At 42.0% G+C, this 25,386-nt stretch overlaps 1 protein-coding gene across 1 annotated transcript; it reads left to right on the forward strand.

The window, feature by feature from the left end:
* KRTCAP2 (keratinocyte associated protein 2) lies at positions 1 to 24,615 on the forward strand. Its single transcript, XM_085877274.1, has 5 exons — positions 1 to 149; positions 4,849 to 5,003; positions 5,195 to 5,258; positions 17,637 to 17,703; positions 23,627 to 24,615. Exons 1-5 carry the CDS (start codon positions 8 to 10, stop codon positions 23,742 to 23,744), a joined length of 546 nt encoding a protein of 181 aa, XP_085733400.1. The 5' UTR covers positions 1 to 7; the 3' UTR covers positions 23,745 to 24,615.
* The last annotated feature ends 771 nt before the right edge of the window (positions 24,616 to 25,386 follow it).

Here is a 25,386-nt window from a genome sequence, read left to right on the forward strand (position 1 = left end):
GTCAGGTATGGTGGGGGTTTTTTTTCTTCCTTCGACGACGTCACTTCCTGTCAGGTATGGTGGGGTATTTTTTTCTTCCTTCGACGACGTCACTTCCTGTTGGTGTGTGTGGACGCTTCACTCCTCGGAGGAGTTCTTTACGATGATGGGTGAGAATGGACTCGAAAGTTCGTGTTAAAAGCACAAAGACGAAGGAAAGTGCGGCTTATACGTTCGATCAAAGACGCGGCGTGCTTACACAGCACGGCAGGAGCGACGTGCATCGCTCGAAACCCCCAACTGTGGACGTGGCTTGTTCTCTCTGGCGGTTCAAGTCGTTTACGAAGCGAATTTGTAGTTGGTTCCGAAGGTTTTATTATTTTTTAAATTTATTTATCGACATTCTCTGTAAAAAAACATTTGATACACAATAGTTGAAATATGTCATAAATATCTAAATATTTTCAGAAGCTCCTTGAGGGTGTTTGGTGTTCGGGTTGTTGTGTTCCACCAAGTCCGAAATCGATGTGGTGAAGTTGACAAGTAGTCTGCTGGGTAGTGTTGCCATGGTTATTTCCCACGAAGCATCTGGGACGCTGGTAGGAGCGCAATGAGGAACTGAACATTTGGGATTCTGGGTTCGTTCTTCCCTGTCGGTGTTGTGGGATGCTCATACTCCTGTTTGCTGTTTGGGGTTTATTTATTTTATTTTTTTAACCACATCTCTGAGCATTAGGCTTGGCTCCTTGTGTTGGCCTATTATGAACATGTCTATGTTTCTGTATGGCATGGCAGGATGGCCGAATCTCAATCCAGCTCGAAACTGTCACCTTGCTGTTTCCGCAGACAGGCAAGCCACAGACGGGCAAGCCATCAGACAGGCACACCACAGACGGGCAAGCCATCAGACAGGCACACCACAGACGGGCAAGCCATCAGACAGGCACACCACAGACGGGCAAGCCATCAGACAGGCACACCACAGACGGGCACGCCACAGACAGGCAAGCCACAGCCAGGCAAGCCATCAGACAGGAAAGCCATCAGACAGGAAAGCCATCAGACAGGCAAGCCATCAGACAGGCAAGCCATCAGACAGGCAAGCCACAGACAGGCAAGCAAGCCACAGCCAGGCAAGCCATCAGACAGGCAAGCCACAGACAGGCACGCCACAGACAGGCAAGCAAGCCACAGACAAGCAAGCCATCAGACAGGCAAGCCACAGACAGGCAGGCAAGCCACAGACAGGCAAGCAAGCCACAGACAGGCAAGCCATCAGACAGGCAAGCCATTAGACAGGCAAGTGTGCCGTCCATGGAGGAGGACGTTAACCCAGAGGACTCGTCTAACAGCACTATTTGTTGGCGAACATTAAAGATCCCCACAGTATACTTCGCGAAGAGTAGGCTAGTTATCTCCGGCACCCTTGCCAAGCCAAATGACCAACTCCTGCCTTGATTGATTGCTGGGAAGGTGATGGCAAACCACCCACCATAACCCGAGCCAAAAGACTGCTTCGGTTGCACTGACGTCGAACCCCACTGTCAAGTAGGTGGGCAACTTAGCATAACAATTGTGCATTTTGTGAGGAAAGCACCAAATTTGGCACACTAGTAGCCTATCATATTATGAACAGATTTGGATATTGAGCCATCTCAAAATTTTGATGGCAGTGGAAAATGGCTGCCACAGCCATCAGCGGCTGAATTTGAGATGGCCCAATATCCAAATCTGTTCATAATATGTTAGGCTACTAGTGTGCCAAATTTGGTGCTTTCCTCACAAAATGCACAATTGTTATGCTATATTTAGCTTAGTTGCCCCACTAAAGTTGGACATTAAAGATCAGAATTTTCCGATTTTTTTTTTTTTTTTCCTCCTTGCAGATTCCTTCTCCATGCATATGCGTGTTTTGCCTCCTGTTTTTTGTCTGACGTCCTGATCCGTTGAGTGTGCGAGCTATTCCACGAGCCTCGACTATGTCCACAAAAAAAGCGTCGGCTGCATTGATGATTATGATTGTATATACAGTTTTCTGCTGTCTTTATTTCCTTATTTTATTCCAAGTTCACCAACTTCATTTTAATAAATGGATTATCATTTTGCATGTTTATGTCACGTATGCATTGACCGATGGAACGATTGCATCGCATCATTTTAAAAAGAGACTTGATCAATGTTAGCTGGGATCATATTATTCAAGTTAATAGGTTCTCCATCATTGTTTACCAGTGTGAGAAATGAGAAGCATTGTGAATGAAAAATAATGTTCTGTGAATTATTTGAGGGGGGGGGGAGGGGGAACGAGACTGCTGATTTGTTAACTCAGGTTTAACTCGAAGGGCACTCTGTAGAGCACATCCCTCCGCCACGTAATGCCTGATCCACGAGAACATACTAACGAGCCCAACACATTTTTGAAATACCGTGCTGCACTGTCGTGGCCAAAAATATTGGCACCCTTGCACATTTTTCAAAATAACTCACAATTTTCTCTAAAAATAAGTTGAAATTGACCAAAGTATTTTGTCTCCACAATTCTTTATTTCACTGTTAATGTTACAGAACCTTTGTTTTTGATTCTAAACTTAATATGTCCTTTTAAATATAAAGGAATGGCATTGACAAAATTATTGACACCCAAGACTTAATATTTGGTGGTGCAGCCTTTGGACAAAATAACCAGTCAAGCATTTCCTATAGTCATGAACGAGCTTCCGACACCTCCACTGGCAGTTTGGCCCTCTCTTCTTATGCAAGCTGCTCCAGTTCTCCCAGATTTGAAGGGTACCTTCTCTCAACTGCTGTTTTCAGATCTCCCCACAGGTGTTCAATGGGATTTAGATCTGGACTCATTGCTGGCCACTTCAGTACAGTCCAGAGTTTGGTGTTGAACCATTCCTCGGTGCTTTTTGAAGTACTTTTGGGGTCATTGTCCTGCTTCAAGACCCATGACCTTCGACGGAGATCCAGCTTTATGACACCGGGTTGAACATTGCGCTCCAAAATGCCTGGATAATCTCCTGATTTCATGATACCATGCACACATTCAAGGCACCCAGTGCTCGAGGCAGCACAGCAACCCCAAAGCATCACTGAACCGCCTCCATGTTTGACTGTGTAGGGAAGGTGTTCTTTTTTTTTTTGAAGGCTTCATTTTGTTTTCTGGAAACAGAGATTATGTGTTTTTCCTAAAAGCTCTAATTTGGTCTCATCTGTCCACAGGACATTCTCCCAGAAGGATTTTGGCTTGTTCAGGTGTGTTTTGGCACACTCTCGTCGGGCTTTCTTATGTCTCTCTCTCAGCAGTGGGGTCTTTCTGGGTCTCTTACCATGGAACCCCCTTTCGTTGAGTTGGTGACGGATGGTGCGAGTTGAAACTGTCGTACCTTGTGTCTAAAGGTCAGCTTGAATCTGTTTGGCAGTTGATCGAGGTGCTTTCTCCACCATTTTAACAAACCTTCGCTGCAATCTTCGATGAAGTTTTCTCTTGCAGCCACGTCCAGGGAAGTTGGCTACAGTGCCATGGGCCTTAAACTTCCAGATAACATTGTGTACGGTGGACACAGGAACATCAAGGTCTCCGGAGATGGACTTTTCGCCTTGAGATTATCCATGCTTGGTTAGAATCCTGTGTCTGACCTCTAAGGACAATTCTCTAGTGTTCTTTCTTTTCTCCATGCTCATTGCGTTACACACAGTGACACAAAACAGCAGAATGACTCCTTTTCTCCATTCAAACTGGTTCAATGAGTGATTTATATATTGCAGGCACCTGCAACTCACCACAGGTGAGTTCATTTCCAAAGTAAAGGAGAATCACCTGCTTGAAATTTCATTATTTCTAACAACTTCTAAAAGGTGCCAATAATATTATCCGGGCCATTTAACATTTCTGTGTGGAATAAGCTAAGATTTAGTAATTTTTTTTCAGCTTTTTTTGTTTTGTTCCACTGCAAACCAAAGAAATACATATGTGGATACCAAAATATATTTTAATTTCAACCATTTCCTTGAAGAAATGGTGCCTTATTAGGAAAAAGTGCATGGGTGCCAATATTTTTGGCCACAACAGTATATTGTTTTAGGCCCTATCTCTCAATGGTGAAGAATCGCTTTAAGATTAAATAATTATCGTATCCAGATTCGGATCTTCACCAATATTGAATCAGTTTTCCCTTGTCACACACCCAATCTGCCCACCAAATTTCATTTCATCCGGATCCGTCCACAACTTTTTGAGATGTCCTGCACACAAACAAACAAACACACAGACAGACAGACAGACAGGGGTGAAAACATAACCTTCTTCACCTCCGGTGGTGGAGGTAACTAGAATGGCACTCAGTCGAGCACTTACCCCCGCCAGGCTGAACAGTTTATGTTTAGTATTTCACGAATAGGCAGGATATAGATCCTGACCTTAACGAAGATGTAATCGTCTTGTTCTTGTCACCTCCCCAACTCTTCCACCGAGTTTTGTCGTAATTCATCCACAATGTTTTGAGATATCATCATGCTACACTGTAAATCGTTTTTGGCCCCATTTCTCATTGGTGAAGAATCGCTTACAAACTCAAAAAATTGTCGTATCTGAATCTGGATTCCGATCTTCACCAAAATCGAATCAGTTGGTCCTTGTCACACACCCAACATGTCCACCAAGTTTCATCTGAATTCGTCCATAACGTTTTGATGTATCATGCTCACAGACAAACAATCAAATAAACAGACAGACAAACAGGGTTGAAAACATAACCTCCGTCCACCTTCATTGGCGGAGGTAATAACGGGTGTTTTTTTTTGTTTTGTTTGTTTGTTTTTCACCACCACGTGAAAGTTGTGTTTGTATTCTCATTTTTGTTGCAGCTGTGGGGACCGGCTTGTCGTTCCTGCTTTCCTCCGTACTTTCGCTGCTCATCTTTGCAGGAATGCAGTTGTTTGGAAGGCATTTGGCATCCCAGGAATGGCTCACCATTGTTGGAGGCTTCTTTGGCTCCGTCCTCTTCATCTTCTCCTTAACCGTATCCCCACAATCCTCGATAGCCACGAGTTGCCGCTTTTGGCTTATGTCGGATGCTTTGTGCAGTTGTGATGAAACATGGTTTATGTGTGGAAGGTGCAGTCCATGAAACGGCTACATTATCCTTGAGATCGGTCGTTATGTTCAGGCACATATAATAAACCCATGCATTTCGAGTTCCTTAACATGCAGGCTTTCAACAACATGGAAAACTTGATTTTTGGTAAAGGATTCCAGGCAAAGATCTTCCCTGAAGGTACGTTATTTTTGTTTGTGTTTCTTGAACATAGAGAGAGAGAGCCAATGTATTTCCATGCACTTGATTTATCAAGAGACCACTCAACCCTGTAATTGGTTATAAAACTTCAATTTTTCTGTTGGCTTAAGTTGCTAATTCCTGTGCTTGGTTATTTCATTAAGCCTGACATTGCCAAATGCTGCTAGATAAGATAACTTGCTGTGACAAACCCAATTTTCTTTGCTTAACGGTGCAAGGACAGATAGCTGCCAAACAAGTTCGATTTCCATTCCGCTTTCTCCAAATACAATTTTGCTCCTCAATTGGCTTGTGAATTTTATAAATGCCTTTCCCAGATGCAGTTGCCGTGTTTACACTTAGGCTGGCCAGATTTTTATATTTGGAATATATATATATATATATATTTATAATTACACAAGAATTGCCTTTATTTTGCGCCAGAGTGGAGGATTTCTAAAATTGATCGATAATGCGAGTGTCATGCGCCCACCCACGCCCTCGATTGATTACCGTGCTCTGGACGTTAAACCTGCACTTATCCTAATTTGTCATCAGGAAGGTTATTCCTTCATTGTATGCACTTGTGACAAATCTGCTTTTCTTTTACTTTATTTCACCAATTCCCAATTATTATGGTGCACTTGTCCTTACGATGTCTCGTTTGGGTTTGATTGTCCACATGATTGTAAACCGTCAGATTAGCAGGGTGTTTTATCGATGGGAAGCACTGCCCATTGCCTTGATGTTGAGCTGGGTGCCTTGTGCGCTTGCATTTGTTGTTTGATGTCAAAGATTGCATGGTGTCCTTTGACGGAGTTTGGGATGGCATGTCTGTTTCCCATCTGTAACCCTGGTTTTATTTGTGATACAGGCAGCACAGGATCAAATCCCCTATACCAAATGCACTTTGCAGTTGACAACTAATGCCTTTATAATTCATGTAAAAGTATACTTCCATCTCCTAATGGCTTTGTCCTGTGTGATAAATTTACAAGGTCCTTCATGAGTCTGATATCACTGTTAACTAGAAGGGCACTTGGTAGAGTGCATACCTCCAAGGCTCATTTAGTTTACATTTTGTATCCCACTGATAGGTCGGATCTGGATTCGGACCTGAACTAAAATTTACTCGGCTTGTTCTTGTGTTTATTTTAAATCGGCTAACTAACTCATCCACCAAGTTTTGGCCGAATCCGTTCACACCTTTTTTGAGATACCATGCTATACATCGTCCCCCCACCCACCATAATGCCCCCCCCTCCATTAAGTGCTGAAGAATTACTTAAAAATTATTGGATCCAGATTCAGATCTTCACCAAAATTGAATCGATTCTTCCTCGTCGCATACCCAAAGCGTCCACCAACTTTCATCCAAATCCGTACACAAATTCTTGAGATATCCTGCGATATGTCATTTTGGGCCCAATCTCTCAATGTTGAAAAATCGGTTTAAAATTCTCGGATTCAGATCTGGATCCGGATCTTCACCAAAATCTAATCATTTTGTCAGCGTCACATGCCCAAGCTCTCCACCAAATTTTGACCGAATCTGTCCACAACTTTTTGAGTTTTGCTCATAAACAGACAATACAATCAAACACACAGACGGGTGAAAACATAACCTCCATCCACCTTCCGTGGCAGACGTAATAAGAGAAAAAAAAGAGATTAGCCTCGTTATCACCACCATCCTGGCCAAATTGCTGCCTCAACCTACTGTACAAAGGGCACTGCATCAGTGGCACAGCCATCCCTTTGTGATGATTTAAACAGCCAACCAAGTTGGTGAGACGTGTAAGGGGGAGAGGAAGAATCAAAATTTGGCCATTTTGCATGATGTTGTTAGCTCTTTTTGGGTAGTAGAAGACATCTGCCATGTTGGTGTTGACATACTCTTTCCAATTGCGTTGTTGATGCAATAGTTGTACTTGTGGCATGAAGTCACCATTATCTTACCGCTTGAATATCTTCTCTGCAGACTTTTTTTTTTAATGATGTCACTTCATTGATTTAAATGAGGGGCGTTCAAAATGTTCTCGGAATGAGATGCAATCATCCAAAAAAGTTTTTAAGCAATAAATTTTATCTTGTTTCTCTTCCATGAGCCTATCTATTCCTGCACTAAAAAAAACAGAGCCAACATGTTTTCCTTTTTAAATATTGTCATGTCCGGCGGTGGGAGGGGGGAGAGTGGGTTGAGACCAATCTGGACGAATCACCGAACAGTTCTCCCTTGGAGACGGATCGCCAAATTCCTCTGAGTTTAATGGAGGGCGGCAGGGACGCATCACAGATGGGGGCACACGGGTTTATACTCAAATCCGCAACAAATAGACAGGCACAAGCAATCTAAATAAATAAGGGTTTAATGACAAAAATCAGATATTTATAATGGAGATAAATCAAAACGGGATAATAATGAAAAGTGAGGTGAACTAAACTCAAATTTGAGGCGCCTCCACACAGACTTGAATATAGACAAGGGGACAGAATAAATAAAATAATAATCCCTCCTTTTATCCCGGCACTTAGCTGTGTGCCCAGAGATTATCTTTTCGAACTTGATGATTGAACCGTGTCGTTCTGCGTGGGAAGCTCGCAACATGGAGCCAAGCCGCTCTCTCAGCGGGAAGCGTGCGGGTGGTGATATTTAACACCCAGGGTTAAGAAACCGCCGTGCTGCTTCTTTTCACGATTGCACTTTCCGACACCGCTCCTGTGCAAAATGGCACCGCCGTCTTCTCCGAAGGCACAACACGAGGCTTCGAGGCACGGTCTCACACGACCCAGCCGAACAGTCAATGGCTAGCGCCTTGCTCCATCACGCGAGCAAATTTGCCTCAGCACGAACACGAGAATCATGCAACCTTCACCGTGTCGAGGGGAAAGCCATAAAAACGAGACTGCCGTTTCCAAGCGCGTTCCTCACAGAACCTCCCTTCATGCTCCCATTTCTCTCTTCTGACTGCCAATCCTGACTCAATCTTCCTCTCTTTCTGATGTACCATCCATCAATCATCCACCCCGGGGGCATGGTCTCGCTAGTTGTAATTCCTGGAGGCGGGTTTTCGCCTGCTTGAAAATGTCCAGCTCAGTTGTTCGCAGGACGTGATTCCTTTTTTCGCTGGTCTTGAAATGCAAAATCATAGGAAAAGGTCAGAGGGGGCAATCACATCCTGGGAGAGATGAGCCTTCGACCCTCCCTAATTTCACACAACACCACCCCGGTGTGGTGACACGTAACACTTAAGCTCACAGTTTCCCTACTTAATTTACATCGACATGTCTCCTGCACATCCACGGGCCATGCTACTCTATACAATCCTACTCTTATTATGAAGTTCCTCCATTTACCCCACAAACAAAAAACAGCTCCCCCCCCCCATACTCCACAACCTAGGAGCCGTAGCTCCTTACTGCTCCAGCCTTCCCACTTACCGACTCACACCAAATTAGCCTATGAAATAAATTAGGAGGGGCTGTAGGAAGCGTGCCGTAGCTAACTTAGCTATTCTCAATGAGGAGATGCCAGAGAACCAGGCCAGCCACAAGAACTGCGTCGACAAGATTTATTGCGAGAGGCAGCAGGATCAATGCCTGCACCCCTGCAGGATCCGGTACACCAAAATTTCTCTCACCTGCTCCCAGAAGCCTGCATCATCCTCCTGGATCTGGTAGTCCCAAAGTTCTCACATCTATCCCCGATCAATGCCTGTATCCTCCAGGAAAAACTGTGGCTGCAGCTATAATCCAGACAGACTATAATTCCAGCTATAATACAGACAGACAGACTATAGCTATAATTCCCACAGCCCAGTGGACCCAGTTAAAACTGTATATCCTGGGTATGCCAGGTTGAGGGCGGAACAAAGCGATGACTGGCTGAACCTGCAATCACCACAACCTGGTGTTGGCTTTGCAGTTAGGGTGGTGGCTTGGGATCCTCAGGTCCTGAGTTCAAGCCCCCTTGGCCGCTGATTAACACCAGGGTGTTGACACAGCCTGTCATCATTCTGAGGTCGGCTAAACGAGTACCAGTGTTGCAGCCAAAAAGGCTGAACACGAGGGGAAGGGGTATTGATGTATTTATTCAATCTGGTATTGGTGTGGTGCAGGCATGATTGGCAGAATGGCCTCCTCCTGTGCATAATTTCCTTATAATCCTTGTAAAAACCACAACCAGCATGACGACAATAATTCCCAGGTACGCATGGACGCCGGCAACCGTACTCCACTATCCACGATAGACAAAAGCTAGACGAACAGCCACTATGGGTAACACAAATGGCATCACCTGACCCTGGGCTGTTACGTGAGTCTGCTTGGCTCCCTGCAATGAAAGTTGGAGTGAATTGAGATGTGTTTTGGCCTCTTGCAGCTCTTGCTCCAGCTTCTCTACTCAAATTCCTTGCTCCTCAACCTGCTGCTGCACTTGGCTGTATGCCTGCTCAGAGGCCTGCTCCTGTTCTTTCTGTTGGCATTATTCTGGCTCCAACTTTCTTCCTGCCGACATCTTTTCACCACTTTCTGGGCTTCTCTCTTGAAGGACTGCAGTTATGTACGCAATGCCATGATCTCCTGGCGTAAGCTCTCTATCAGCAGATCTTTTTCATCGGATCCTTCTTTAATGCTGGGTTCGAGAATCAACAAAGGCTGTGGTTCTGGTTGTGGTTCAAGTTCTTGCTCTTCCTCACCTGCTACTCACCTCTTCCTCAGTCACCACTTTTGGACTCACACGCTCATCCAGCACAGATGCCCTTGTGTCCAGCCCCTGCTCCCCATCACACCAATTGCACCTCTGTGGGACAGGAGACGAGGAGACTGATCTGATATGACCTGGGTGAGAGGTGCCAGACAACACTGTCCAGCTTGTCATGGAGACAGTGCACGATAGATCCAAAGGTGCAAAAACTGCTTCAAAAGAGCGGAGCTCACTGTCCATATAGGCAAACAGCTTCACTGTCAGCTAAAAAATGGCGCCAATGCCACTCTCTCCCGCAGTGCCAAGCTCCCTGTCCGTCACCGCCAAGCCAGGTGGAAAAACCGGCCGCCCAATGTGGAAGTCAATTTTCCCCACGATCAACACGTGGCAGGTGGTTACAAGCTCACCGCAACGGTCATGACGGTGGTTCCACACGAGACAATCTTACCAGCTGAGCAACCCGAAGTGAGAATCCCACAGAACATTGGGGTGTCCATCACGCAAAAGCTTATGGAGCAAATTGCAGAACTTCCAGCTGAGAACAGAGTTGCTGGAAAGGGAGAAGGTGTCTGCGACATTCCAGAAGGTGTTGGCACCTTGTTCTCGGTGGGTGCCCAAGACGCAAATGCGGACATGTTTCTTTTCAAAACCTGCAATTGACTCACCCCAGCTTGATTCAAGATGAGCTTCGTGCACAACCAACAGGAAGTAATAGTTACTGCAACTCTCCTCCTCAACACATTTTTCTTAGGACTGCTCCAAGATTGGCTCAACAAAACAAACGTCAAGACTTGCCTTCCTGAAAGTACCAAGTTCAGGAAGCAATGCTTCAGGAAGATCATTTTCCTCACTGAACACCCTCACTACTTCAATGTCATTCCTCCTCACAGTATAAATGTGTCATTCTCTATTTTACAATCATCAACAAGCATTTCTGTAGATCCACTCTCAAACACAGCTGTATCATCTGCATCACAACAGCGAGAAGCACCAGCCTCGTCATAACCATTTGCCTTCGCCTCACTTCCACAAGATTCATAAACAATGAGTAATTGGCCTTCACAACTATTATCAGGATCTGAACTCTTTGATTGGTTCTGTAAACTCCTTTCGAAAACATCACCTTCCCATTTGTCCACCTGACAAGCATCCTGCTCTTCCTCTTGAGTTCCATCTGTGACTGTTAAGTCACCTTGCACTTTTTCAAATTGGGCAATTCTCTCTCCAGAGTTTACAGCAGCAAGCTCACCTTCACTTGTCCCAAGATCAGCCACCTGTTTGGTATCTGTCATGTCAGTATTACTGTTGCTCTTCTCTACTATATGTTCCGCAAATGGTTCAAACATTGGCTCTGCCAAATCTGCTCGCCACTTTTCAGTAACACCCCCATTGTCAAAGTGCAGCAAATCCAGTTTAATTTCATCATTGGCTTTGTACGAGTCAGTCAGCCCATGCATGGTCTCAACAGCACCATAAACGTCACCTTTGAGAATAACAGAAACTTTTGGTTCTATCACCTCTTCTTTGATGGTGTTGTCCCAAGTGTTCAGCTACTCCTATAATATCTCATCCATCCTTTCCCCAGTCAATTATGGCTCCCATAAGCTTTTATCAGCTAACACCTGCTCTTGTTCTGTTGCACGACTTTCCAACTTTTGCACATCCTCAGCGAAACCACCACCCTGGCGCTTATAAAATCCCAATTCCTCTAACTGCTGTAGCATTCCGGCATCCACCCAGGCAGGATAGCCCTCCAGGTCCTCATTTACTTTGTCAATTTTTTTATTTGATGACCCAATTTCTTCTCCCAATTTTTTCCCCCCCATTTCATTCCTTTGTTCATCAATTTCGTTTTCCATTCCATCAATTTGTCCTTCCAATACCATTTCTTTCTCCATTTCCCCCATTTCATTCCTTTGTTCATCAATTTCGTCTTCCAATCGTTCATTAATTTCCCTGACTCCACCAATTTGTGCCCCCAGTTACTGTGTTATTCCCTCCTTTAACTCATTCAATAATTTGTCCCTTCAATTCACTCATTTGTTTACTCATTTCATTGCTTTGTTCATTCATTTTTTTCATCAATTTGACACAAACTTTAAGAACAAATGTGTATTTAAGAACAAACCATTTGTATGCCGGATTTGAAGAACCGTCCAATCGTTCAAATTCTGAGTGGTTGGCTTCACATACGATTTTACCCACAAAGAATAACATGATTGATCTTCTGCACAGTAACATCATTGACAGCCTGGCGGGTGACACTTTCATCGTCAAAAGTGTCGATTCTTTGGCCGATCAAAACTTGTCAGCCCTTTATCCACCTGAGTTTCTTTTAAAATTCAATAAATCTTTCAATTCTGCCATCGCATGAGACGTCACAGAAGGCTAACACTCTCATCATGCTGTTGCAAAATCTCAATCCTTGCAATGGCCACTGCAACAGAACACGTTACCTCTTAACCAAGGTCACTGATCGTCTTCTTGAGGTGCGGATTCTCGACGGTGAGCGTGCTGGGTCTATTCTCCTTATTCCTAGAATTATTCTTTCTCCTACTGACACGGATCTTCCTTTTCAACTCCGCCGAAGACTGTTTCTGGTCAGGTCAGGCTTTGCAATGACTATCAACAAAAGCCAGGGTCAGAGCCTGCAACGGTGTGGAGTCCTGCCTCACACCAGTGTTTTTACATACGTACAGCTGTATGTTGCACCGATTAGAGTAGGAGACCCACTCGATCTGTGCATCTTTGCCAATCAGAGTGAATTCCGGATAAGGAGAGGGACTGAACATGCTGCAGGCTGACAAACCCACAACGTTGTTTTAGTGAGATCATATAAACTCAAGGGCAGATCCAGAATGACATTTGCACAGTAAATATCTCCCAAGAAAATGTTGTTTTAAAATTAAAATGGACTAATTCGGCTCTGTAAAGAAAACCTTTTTTGTGCATGATATTAAATGTAGACGATACGTAATTATGAATTACCAGGGGCCCCCATCTCCCTTCACTCCCCCTTGATCTGCCAATTAAATGTATAACGGGTTTTTAAAAAAAACTGATTTTCACTGTTGTTTGCCATCACAAAGCATAAATGATGCCACTGGAAAAAAGGTGATGCCTCTAAAATGCTAATTCGCAATGTTTGTTTTTGTGAGATGTATCAAACGACCGTTTTTTTTTTCCCCTGGATTGTCAGTTGTCACTTTAATTCACCATCATTGAAACTTTAATTCACCATTATTGACACTTTCATTCACTATCATTGACACTTTAATTCACCATCATTGACACTTTAATTCACCATCATTGACACTTTAATTCACCATCATTGACACTTTAATTCACCATCATTGACACTTTAATTCACCATCATTGACACTTTAATTCACCATCATTCATACTTTCATTCACCATCATTCACACTTTCATTCACCATCATTCACACTTTCATTCACCATCATTCACACTTTCATTCACCATCATTCACACTTTCATTCACCATCATTCACACTTTAATTCACCATCATTCACACTTTAATTCACCATCATTCACACTTTAATTCACCATCATTCACACTTTAATTCACCATCATTCACACTTTAATTCACCATCATTCACACTTTAATTCACCATCATTGCCACTTTAATTCACCATCATTCACACTTTAATTCACCATCATTCACACTTTAATTCACCATCATTCACACTTTCATTCACCATCATTCACACTTTAATTCACCATCATTGACACTTTGATTCACCATCATTGACACTTTAATTCACCATCATTCACACTTTAATTCACCATCATTCACACTTTAATTCACCATCATTCACACTTTAATTCACCATCATGGACACTTTAACTCACCATCATGGACACTTTAATTCACCATCATGGACACTTTAATTCACCATCATGGACACTTTAATTCACCATCATTGACACTTTAATTCACCATCATTGACGCTTTAATTCACCATCATTGACGCTTTAATTCACCATCATTGACGCTTTAATTCACCATCATTGACGCTTTAATTCACCATCATTGACGCTTTAATTCACCATCATTGACGCTTTAATTCACCATCATTGACGCTTTAATTCACCATCATTGACGCTTTAATTCACCATCATTGACGCTTTAATTCACCATCATTGACGCTTTAATTCACCATCATTGACGCTTTAATTCACCATCATTGACGCTTTAATTCACCATCATTGACGCTTTAATTCACCATCATTGACGCTTTAATTCACCATCATTGACGCTTTAATTCACCATCATTGACGCTTTAATTCACCATCATTGACGCTTTAATTCACCATCATTGACGCTTTAATTCACCATCATTGACGCTTTAATTCACCATCATTGACGCTTTAATTCACCATCATTGACGCTTTAATTCACCATCATTGACGCTTTAATTCACCATCATTGACGCTTTAATTCACCATCATTGACGCTTTAATTCACCATCATTGACGCTTTAATTCACCATCATTGACGCTTTAATTCACCATCATGGACGCTTTAATTCACCATCATGGACGCTTTAATTCACCATCATGGACGCTTTAATTCACCATCATTGACGCTTTAATTCACCATCATTGACGCTTTAATTCACCATCATTGACGCTTTAATTCACCATCATTGACGCTTTAATTCACCATCATTGACGCTTTAATTCACCATCATTGACGCTTTAATTCACCATCATTGACGCTTTAATTCACCATCATTGACGCTTTAATTCACCATCATTGACGCTTTAATTCACCATCATTGACGCTTTAATTCACCATCATTGACGCTTTAATTCACCATCATTGACGCTTTAATTCACCATCATTGACGCTTTAATTCACCATCATTGACGCTTTAATTCACCATCATTGACGCTTTAATTCACCATCATTGACGCTTTAATTCACCATCATTGACGCTTTAATTCACCATCATTGACGCTTTAATTCACCATCATTGACGCTTTAATTCACCATCATTGACGCTTTAATTCACCATCATTGACGCTTTAATTCACCATCATTGACGCTTTAATTCACCATCATTGACGCTTTAATTCACCATCATTGACGCTTTAATTCACCATCATTGACGCTTTAATTCACCATCATTGACGCTTTAATTCACCATCATTGACGCTTTAATTCACCATCATTGACGCTTTAATTCACCATCATTGACGCTTTAATTCACCATCATTGACGCTTTAATTCACCATCATTGACGCTTTAATTCACCATCATTGACGCTTTAATTCACCATCATTGACGCTTTAATTCACCATCATTGACGCTTTAATTCACCATCATTGACGCTTTAATTCACCATCATTGACGCTTTAATTCACCATCATTGACGCTTTAATTCACCATCATTGACGCTTTAATTCACCATCATTGACGCTTTAATTCACCATCATTGACGCTTTAATTCACCATCATTGACGCTTTAATTCACCATCATTGACGCTTTAATTCACCATCATTGACGCTTTAATTCACCATCATTGACGCTTTAATTCACCATCATTGACGCTTTAATTCACCATCATTGACGCTTTAATTCACCATCATTGACGCTTTAATTCACCATCATTGACGCTTTAATTCACCATCATTGACACTTTAATTCACCATCATTGACACTTTAATTCACCATCATTGACACTTTAATTCACCATCATTGACACTTTAATTTTCCATCATTGACACTTTAATTCACCATCATTCATCATCATTCACACTTTAATTCACCATCATTGACACTTTAATTCACCATCATTCACACTTTAATTTTGCAATTTACAATTTATTTTCACTTCAATGTCTGATCTCTGGGAACATAAAACAAATTCATGACATTATTTTGGCAATAAGTGTGCGGATGACTAAAATTTAACGCTGGGTTCTTCGCAATAAACAGCAACTTCCAGTAGCATGCGAGGCCGCCCTTCATTGCCCATACACTGCCCAAATAAAGGGAGACTTCTGTGGGTCCCTGCTAGTTCCTTTGAAAAGAAGACATTGCCTTTTGGCAAACTTGTGAAAATGCGTATTGTGGTCGGTGTTGAAGCACCTACCAACTCCATTTGTGATCGTGGGAATTTTTTTTTTAACCTGCATTGATCTATCTTTGTTCAAGGCCGAAAATCCGGCGACAAAACCACCAACGTTTCTATTCGTGATTTGCTGTATTTTATATATAATAATCATACTAATATGAATTATCTCACAAGGAATTACAATGCAGGAGATCATTATGCCCATCAAAGCTTGTGCTTGTTTTCAATATATGGTTGTTTGTCCATTCTCTCTTCTTTTTAAATGCTGAGCATCAAGCAATGACGTAGCACTGCAACACATACAATGTATATACAGTACATACAACGGCAATGAAGCAGACTTTTTAAGTCTTTGGTATGATTCGTCCGGCGCTCAAACTGCCAACCTACCAGACACTGAGCGGACGCTCCAACCATTACACCAGCAAGATTTAATTTCTCATGTTGAGGTTTGACTCCCTCACTTGTGGCTCAGTCATCCTTTGCACAATTGAGCAATTACAGCATTTTAATTATGCCCATTTTGCTAAGCAGAAATTGACACGAATCTGACTTTTCTTACCATGCATGGTTTGCAGTAATGTTATTTTCATACAACTACAGCTTGGGTAAATGTCATTTGAGAGAGTTGACTTTTTTTGAAAGGATAGTGATGTGGATCAACTCTTAATACTCTGTCATTTTTCCAAATCGTTGGCTGACCTACCCGACCCAATAAGATGTCCATACTCCAGGCAACAGTTTGTATAGTTTGGCTATTGGGCTCGTGTGTAACTTTTGTTCAAAAAACAGGCCTTGTGCATGCATTGGTATACCTTGCAATGATGTATCTGGTCTCTAAACTCTTAACACAGCTTAATTCCTCTCCTGTATCTTTACCCATGCACCAGTGGAATTTATGGTGTTTACTTATTGACTAAAGGCATAGACATGTCATGGTGAAATAGAAGGTCTTTGACGTATGGTACATGGGGGGGGGGGGTTGGCAGGACAGCCTTGGGGTATGTGCACTTGCCACTGAGCTTTCTAGCCTGGGTTATAATCTTGGCCCAGCTATAAACTGTCAACCTGGTGTTTTACAGGTGAGGTGATGCATTGATGTGTGTGCCTCTCTCAGACGGACAATAAACTGGGTGTCCTGTTTGCATTAGATAGTGTACCTTAAAGATCCCGCAATGTTCTTTGTGAGTAGGTGACGTTGCCCGCACCTTGGTTAAATTCCTGTGCTGACTGCCTGCTGGGAAGGCAATGGCAAACCACCTGCGCCGAACCCTTTTTCTTTGTGAGGCAGCCAAATCACTCATCTTTTTCATTATCGGTAATCTTAATGGTTATCGGTTATCATCACATGCAGTAAAACAGCACCATTGACATCTCCCTCCTTTCAATCTAGTCGAACAGTCACCATTCAAACTAGTCGAACATTGAAACAAACTGACCCTGACTGATTCCCACTTCCTTGCAGTTAACTTTTAATGATGCAGTTAGCTCTGGGGACTATTCCCTTGTTGCATGTAACCCACAAGTTGAGTTATTTCTCATAATTTTTCTTTTCTTTGTTGCAGTGTTTCTTTGCCTGTTCCTCTCCCTGTTTGCTTCTGGTCTTATCCACCGGGTATGCGTCACGACTTGGTAAGGATTTGCATTTCGGGGTCTGTGGGTAGTCATATTGAAAATGTGTGCCTGTGCACGTGCGTGTGAGCTGCAATGAGTAAAATATATATCTCAACCACGATTATCTCCTCTCCGATATTCTGGAAGTAATCTATCCTATAAGAGAGCCATTTGGCTGTGTGTCTGTCTTGCGATTTTTTCTCAGAAATGGCTGAACAGATCTGAGTCAAACTTTGAGGTTCACCAGTGAGTGCCAAGGAGTGTTTTTGGCTCAATTTTTATTTTTATCGCTGTATTGTGCTGAAGCCTTTTTGATCAATCACAGTTATATTCAAGTCAGCCTGGTGTTGGCTTAGTGGTTAGGGTGGTGGCTTGGGATCCCAGGGTTCTGAGTTCAAGCTCCATTGGCTGCTGAATTTACACCAGGGGGTTGACTCAGCCTGTCATCCTTCCGAGGCCGGCGAAATGAGTACCAGTGTACTGGTCCCGGTGTATGCCCCGGTTAGAATCGGTGCACCACATCCCTGTGTGTCGTAATAGGCGACCAGGGTTGGCGTCAAGAAGGGCATCCGGCCATAAAAACATTGCCTCAAGAAAAAGCCCAACCCCTGCACAGCAGGGAAAAATGGCTGTAAAAACGGTCATTTTTTTACAGTTGTATACAAGTACATATACATATAAATAAATACAAAACAATTATCAGATATTTAAATACAAATAAACCTCTTCTGAAAGTGTTTGAAGTTGGTGCTTCTTCATCTTCTTCTTCTACTTGTTCTTGTTCTTTTTCTTCTTCTTCTTCTTCCTGAACAGCCCCATATTTATACATCGGAGGCAAAATTAACCCAGAAACATCAACAGTACATCCGCAAGCATCCATTCACCGAATATCTAATTCCACTTCTCACATAGTAATTTTGCAATGCCTCTTAGCCAATAATCTACAGTTCAGGCTGTTTTCAAAGTCCCGTTACCCTCTCCACAGAACCTGCTAAATGAATATAATGAACACCGAATCGGTATAAATTTAAACTATGAATACACAGTACTTTTATTGTCACAAAAATTAAAGTATTAACATTACCATGAATATGTATATACGAAACGTACCAGGGTAGATTATGAAAGTGGGGTGGGGAGGGGAAGGTAACGGGACTTTGTAATCATCCAGTATAGTCCAGTACATTTCTCTATGTGTGAAATTGATTATGCGATCTCTTAGTTTTTGATCGCATGGTCGCTTGACGGTTCACGGGGTTTCCGGAAATTTGCGGGATTGTGAGTTGGACAGGCGACTGTAACGGGACATTTTTAAATCACTCTATCGTGCCTAAGCCTTTGTTGCCATGTGGAAGGTAATATTAAATGATCCTCCATCCCATTCCTCAGTGGGTGTCGAGAATTGTGAAAGGCCCCTACAGAAAATAGACCGGGTAATGCCGGGTACCCCTATTAGTTTTACATACATCGGTGTGCTCTTGAAGATATTTTTTATTTCCATTATAACCCTTGGTTTATTCGGCACATTAAATGGATTCACTTTGTAACAAATTGTTTTTGTTTTTAATTTGTCATCGGTTCCATGTTACGCTCCACAAAGCTTGCTCTCAAATGTTGCGTTCCTTAATAGAAAGTGACGATAACTGCAGTGGAAGTGCAATTATTGTTGTTATTTTTTTTCATTTTCGGTCTGCCTGGTTTTTATTTTGCATGCAAGTTTGACTTTGTGATTATTGCATATAAAAGTTTCAGCGCATCATCCTTTAGTATTGATGGCATGGAAATTAAACGTGTTCTCTTGTAGTAATTAAAAATGCTCCATAACTGCCTGGGTCAAAAATCAAAGTGTTTCTCGTGTTCATGAAAACTTCCGATGCGTGCGGGAAATGCAAACGCAGACTCTTCAGAGAAATTTTTTTATCGACTCGTTACTCGTACAAGCGCTTTGCTCGAATGTCTGGTACACAGTGCCATGGATTAGTGTGCCCGAAGGAACCTCACCGTTATAACGGGCATTTATTACTATTTTATCGAAGGAAAATTCAAACTCTTAATTGATAACATGCCATTCATCTGGAACGATTTTTTTTGTTGTTGTTGGTTATTATAAATTCAACCGCTCCAAGGCAATTTGCCCTGTGACTGAATGCAATTCCTGCATTTTCATGGCCGTGGTGTTTTGGGAGCCGTTTTGTGGCCGGAGCACTTCGTTTGCTGCCACGACATCTGCTCCTTACGGTTTCTTTTTGGCGTCCATGAGCTTTTGCTTATTTGATCAGATTTGTTTGTTCACGTTCTCATCTTTATGTTCTGAGCTCCAATTGATGATTGTGAAAAAATTGCATTTGGTCTTCAAGACCTGGAATACTAGCTTGTAATGGTAGTTGATTAAGAGTGACTACAATTAATTTTATAATCTTGTTTAAAAAGCCTAAATTATTTCACTTCATGTTTTTTTTGTTTGTTTTTTTTTGACTCGTATGAAAGTTCTGAAGTACAGTACTGTACTTTATAATCCTTTTTTCTCGTTACTCCTTTTTCCCGTGGTTTCTGAGGCTCGTAAAAGAGTTGCCACACACACAGATCATGCACTCACTTTCATATGGAGATGCCAAACACAGGGATTGACATGGGATAAAAACACCCATCACCTTTGGGTTAAGGTACTTCCCTGAACTTGAATCTTGCCGCCGGTACCATCCAGTTATATTGCATTTCTCTCCACAGTCAGCTGCGTATTTTTGGGGAGATATCCCCCTTTGCCCCCGCCGCACCCTCACCTTAATGGGATGCCAAATCATGGAGTTTGTCTCTGCTTTATCCTTTAAATATTGTGTGTCAAGTGAGGGAGGAACACATGCCATTTTAAAGTCTGTGCTATGAGTCAGCTAGGGTTGGAATTGAACCGCCGACCAAACAGACTCAGAGGAGGCTCTCCAACCACAATACCACCGAGTCTATTTTATGTATAAATTAGCAACACTATAGCGGTCCTCCAGATACGGAAAGGTTTGCTCTTCAATCCTGACATTACAGGCCACAACTTACATAACAGATAGACTTCGTGTTCGCGTTTTTAGATTCTCATCAAACATTTAATTTTCTGGCTTCAGAAATCCAAATCTCACTGATGTCAATCCCAGAAACGTGAATGTAGGATCACCAGGATTGAGCTGGAAAACAATTCTCACAAAATCTTTATTCCTGCCGATGCATGTGAGAGGAGGCGGCACTCGGCCACCTGCTTATCTTCAAACTTTCATTCCCACTCGAACGCCGAGTGAACAGTTGGTCACTCCGCACAGTTGCTTCCAGATGTCAAGTCGGGGTTCCGACTCCAAGGCCCGCGGTATTCAAATGGAGCAATTATAATCTGTCTGTGGGAACTGCATGGTAGCAGTAATGGGACATCGATGGTGGAGTCCTGCGGAATTACACGCCTACCTTGGAGCTCAAAGGCCGTTCACAGCTCCGCGGGTTAATCCATAATGAAGTACCATCAAATTGCTTCCATGGCATTGTTGCGTTGCCACTTATGCATTCTCTCTTTTGCTCTCCTTGTCCAGCCGTGCACCCTTTTTTAGATTGTAGCTCCCATTGCTTAATTTCCCCATTAAAATCATTGGCTTGGAATGGAATTAAATGTACATATCGTGTTCTGTGTGATATCCTGAGAAATTAATCAGTGGCGATGACTGCATTTCTTGTTACTCAACCGTGCTTTTTCTCATTAGTTGCATTTGCCATCAAAACAGCTCGAGTCTTCCATTGGCGAAATATTATTTTAATAAGGATCGGTTTCTTTGCGTTCTCGAAGTGCGGAGGATTTGTATTTCATTAAAGAATAGAGTGTTTCATTTGAAGCTTGTTTTGTTGTTTAAGTAGATACATGTTGGTTTTATTGGTTTGTTTTTAATGCTTTTTAAAAGTATTTCCATTGCATATTTTCCCTTAGTCCATGTTTTACTTTATTTATTTATTTTATCGTGACCAGTACAGAAACCTTTGCAGTAATGGGACGTTGATGTTGGACGTCTGTAGAATTGCTCGCCTGCCTTGGAGCTCAAAGGTTTTGCATGGCTCCGCGGGTTAATCCATAATTAATTTCCTTTGCATATTTTTGTGCATTGTATTTCCTTGGCATATTTTCCCTTGGTCCAAGATTTATTGTTGTATTTATTTATTTTATCGTGACGTAAACAAAACAATGCAATGCTTAGTGATTACTCCACACACGAGAAGCAAAAAGTGGGGTTAATCTATTGGTTCACTTCTGTCTGTCTGTCTGTCTGTCTGTCTGTCTGTCTGTCTGTCGACAAAGTCAGTTTATGATCGAGGAACAACTTAGTTCAAATTGAATGTTGTATTTTGAACATGAATCGGAAAACCAGTTTGCCGTTTCACAGTACTTTAGCTCTGTATTCGTCCCGATCACTCATGTCCAGAGAGGAGTGAGATAATTTTTTTACTCGGTCTCCCTGCCTGGCAGTCAAACACCATTGAAAGTCATTCCAACCAGGAAACTCACTGTTTTTCAGGACGTCATAAAGAACACAAACAGGCATGAATCATGAATGTAACATGTTAGATAGGGTGTTGTAATGGACACTGCGCAGCAGCAGTAAATTCCAGAATTGATTTGTTTGTATGACCTTTAAAATATTCATTTTATATTAATTGAATTGTGTGTGTGTGTGTATGTATATATATATATATATGTATGTATATATATATATATATATATATATATATATATATATATATATATATATATATATATATATATATATATATATATATATATATATATATATATATATATATATGTCTCTCCTGTGGGGTGTACACAGGGTGAGTCAACACTGTAGAACACAAATCACCTTATTACTTCCAAGATCTTCCAGTTTTACAGTACCTGGACATGTTCTATCGGGTGGTGTATAAGACTGCTTCAGTCGAGCTAAACTTTTGGATGTTTTTTTTAAACAATCTTTAAAATCATTATTTTATTAGGTCATCTCTACCGAGATGACCTAATAAAGCCGGACCAAATGTCCGTCTGTCCGTATGTCCGTCAATTTTTCTTTCCGATCTTAATGAAACTTAGTATGTGGGTAGAGGTCGATGAGTGTTGCACAACAATATAACTTTTGTCCGGATTCAAGGTCAGGGACGAGGTCACGAGGTCACGTAAGTTATAAAAATCGCCATTTTCAAAACCTATCTAGTCTGCCATTCTACAAGATACTCAGCAACTGTTTATTGATTATGATAGTAAAAAATACTATCTTGTATCTAACCGGACAGATTTTTGAATTTCCATCCCGTTTGGCTGCCACGTAACCTGGAAAATGGTCAAAAACACCTCCCGGTACAAAGAAACCTTTTTACTTCCGATCTTGATGAAATTTGGTATGTGGGTAGAGGTCGATGACTGATACCCAACGACATATTTTTTTCCCGGATTCGAGGTCAGGGTCAAGGTCACGAGGTCACGAAAGTTATGAAAGTCGCCATTTTCAAAACCTATCTAGTCTGTCATTTTAGGAGATATCTGGCAACGGTTCATCAATTATGATGGTAAAAAACATTATAGAGATGACCTCACCCCCACACGGGGGTAATTTTTAAAATTGAAGTATATACTTAAACACTGCATGGGGTATCATGTTCTATAAGCGCTCTAGTTAAATAACTGTTAACTTTACTTTGCTGTGTGTTTTACGTCGAGTGGTTTTCATGATAACAGACCCACCCCTTGACCATATCCATTTCCCACTTGGCTCCATATAATGTTTTTGCAATGGACGTGTCACGGAGATGCTCTTGATTAATGAAATGGAACACATACTTTGTAGTGGTCGCTGTTGGGATTTTTGACGGCACTGCGTTCCTGATTTTTTTTAATGCATTTGTTTTTTTTCTTCTCTCACCTTTGCAGTTTGATCTTTTCACTGCTCCTACTGTATTACCTGAACAAGGTGTCATCAAACTTCTACCAGGCACCTGCCAACGCAAACCTTCCTGTGAAGACTGCAAAATGGAAGAAGAGGAACTGAGGTTTCCTGTGGGATTCACAATGACATCGAGAGAAGGATCTTTTAAATCCCAAGATCCTTTTATATCAGAGGTCTTTGGAGAGGAAAACCTGTAGAGAATAAACTTTTTTTTCAAAAAAGTACGGAAAGACAAGTGCTTGAGTTTTAAGGGCATCCTTAAATATGGGTAAGGGAGTTTCTAAGGTCGGAAGGGGGAAGGTGTTTTTGATGTACATGGGGTGAGGAGTTAAAATTTTACTTTTTGATGACTGCTTTTTTGTGGTAGGTTGGCTCATCACTATTTGACAGGCAGTCTCTCCTTTCTTGGTGCTCTGCATGACAACATGCCGAAACATTCTCGCGACAAGGATGACTCTGGGTGGTTTGCCATTTATTTTGAACTGTGGGCAGGAATTTGTATTTGGCCATGGTGCTGGTGACGGTCTCCTTCTCTTTGTAAAAGACAATGCGATCTTAAATGTCCACCATTAACCAATGCTGGCAGAACTAGGTCATGAGATCAGATTCACTGCAACCCCGAGCAGCAATATCGATTGCAATTGTAGCCAATTGACTCCCCTTTGGGATGAGCATATCAATAAAATGTGAAAATGATTATACAATTTAATTCACCGCTTACTGTGACAATGCTAAAGATAATAAAATCGATATGCCCAAAGAAGATAACACGGCATCTAATCCAACAACTCAGTGATCTGATTCAGTATTATCACATGACGTTTTGGGTCGAGCCCCCCCAAAGGCTAAGGTGGGACCCTGGGGGAGCCTTGTTCGGCTTCTGGAGACTGCAATGAAAACTATTCCTTAAGGTGGAAACAACACGAGAGTCATGGGGCAAATGAATCGCAAAGCAATAAAATGTACATTCCTACATTCTCCCAATTTTTTTTCATTTGCAAGATATCGGCTCTTGGAAGATTGAGGTGACAGAGGTCAAAAAAAGACAATGTCTTGGGAGTGGTGCAACAGGTGCAAGCAACAAGCAAGGGAGCTGGGAGCTAATGGTAAGGAGACAAAAATGAACAGGAAAAGAGAAGTCAGGGAGGAAACCTGCAAGTACAATTTTGGGTTGGGTACGGTTAATTGTGTTTGAAAAGATTGGTCGGGATTGGGAATGAAATGTGCTGGTGGTGTACTGCCAACTTTAATCCTTGGATGGAAGGGTGGGATTGAACAGCCTTCGGAAGACAGTTTCACAAATGAAGAGAAATAAACAACTGAAGTGTGGAGTTAGACAGCAAGCCTGCATTTTGCGAGTTTAAATAGAATGGAGTGATTGCTGGAATGTGTGCCTCTGAGGAGTTGGACAGAGGTGGAAGGCAGAGGGAGTAAGACCAAAGAAGTGGTAACATTTGGTAAAATATGCCATCAACCTGTTTGCATTGCGCATGGTGATCTTTGGCTTGTGTGCAGCTGCTCGGCCATGGAAACCCATTTCCTGAAGCTCTCGACGAACAGTGCTTGTGCTGACGTTGTTTCCAGAGTAAGTTTGGAACTCGGTAGTGAGTGTTACAACCAATGACAGGCGATTTTCCGCGCTATGCGCTTCAGCACTCGGCGGTCCCATACTGTGAGCTTGTGTGGCCTACCACTTCGCAGCTGAGCTGTTGTTGCTCCTAGACGTTTCCATTTTACAATAACA

Source organism: Eptatretus burgeri, chromosome 4, assembly GCF_056783735.1.
Source record: "Eptatretus burgeri isolate ZD-2024b chromosome 4, Ebu_testis_v1, whole genome shotgun sequence".
NCBI classification, from domain to species: domain Eukaryota; kingdom Metazoa; phylum Chordata; class Myxini; order Myxiniformes; family Myxinidae; genus Eptatretus; species Eptatretus burgeri.

What these genes read in the sequence shown, in the direction of transcription:
- KRTCAP2 (XM_085877274.1), top strand. Translation starts at nt 8, where the DNA reads ATGGTGGGGGTTTTTTTTCTTCCTTCGACGACGTCACTTCCTGTCAGG. An exon ending in GGAGTTCTTTACGATGATGG is followed by an intron (nt 150 to 4,848) that starts GTGAGAATGGAC and finishes TTTTTGTTGCAG; the next exon opens with CTGTGGGGACCGGCTTGTCG. An exon ending in GGCAAAGATCTTCCCTGAAG is followed by an intron (nt 5,259 to 17,636) that starts GTACGTTATTTT and finishes TCTTTGTTGCAG; the next exon opens with TGTTTCTTTGCCTGTTCCTC.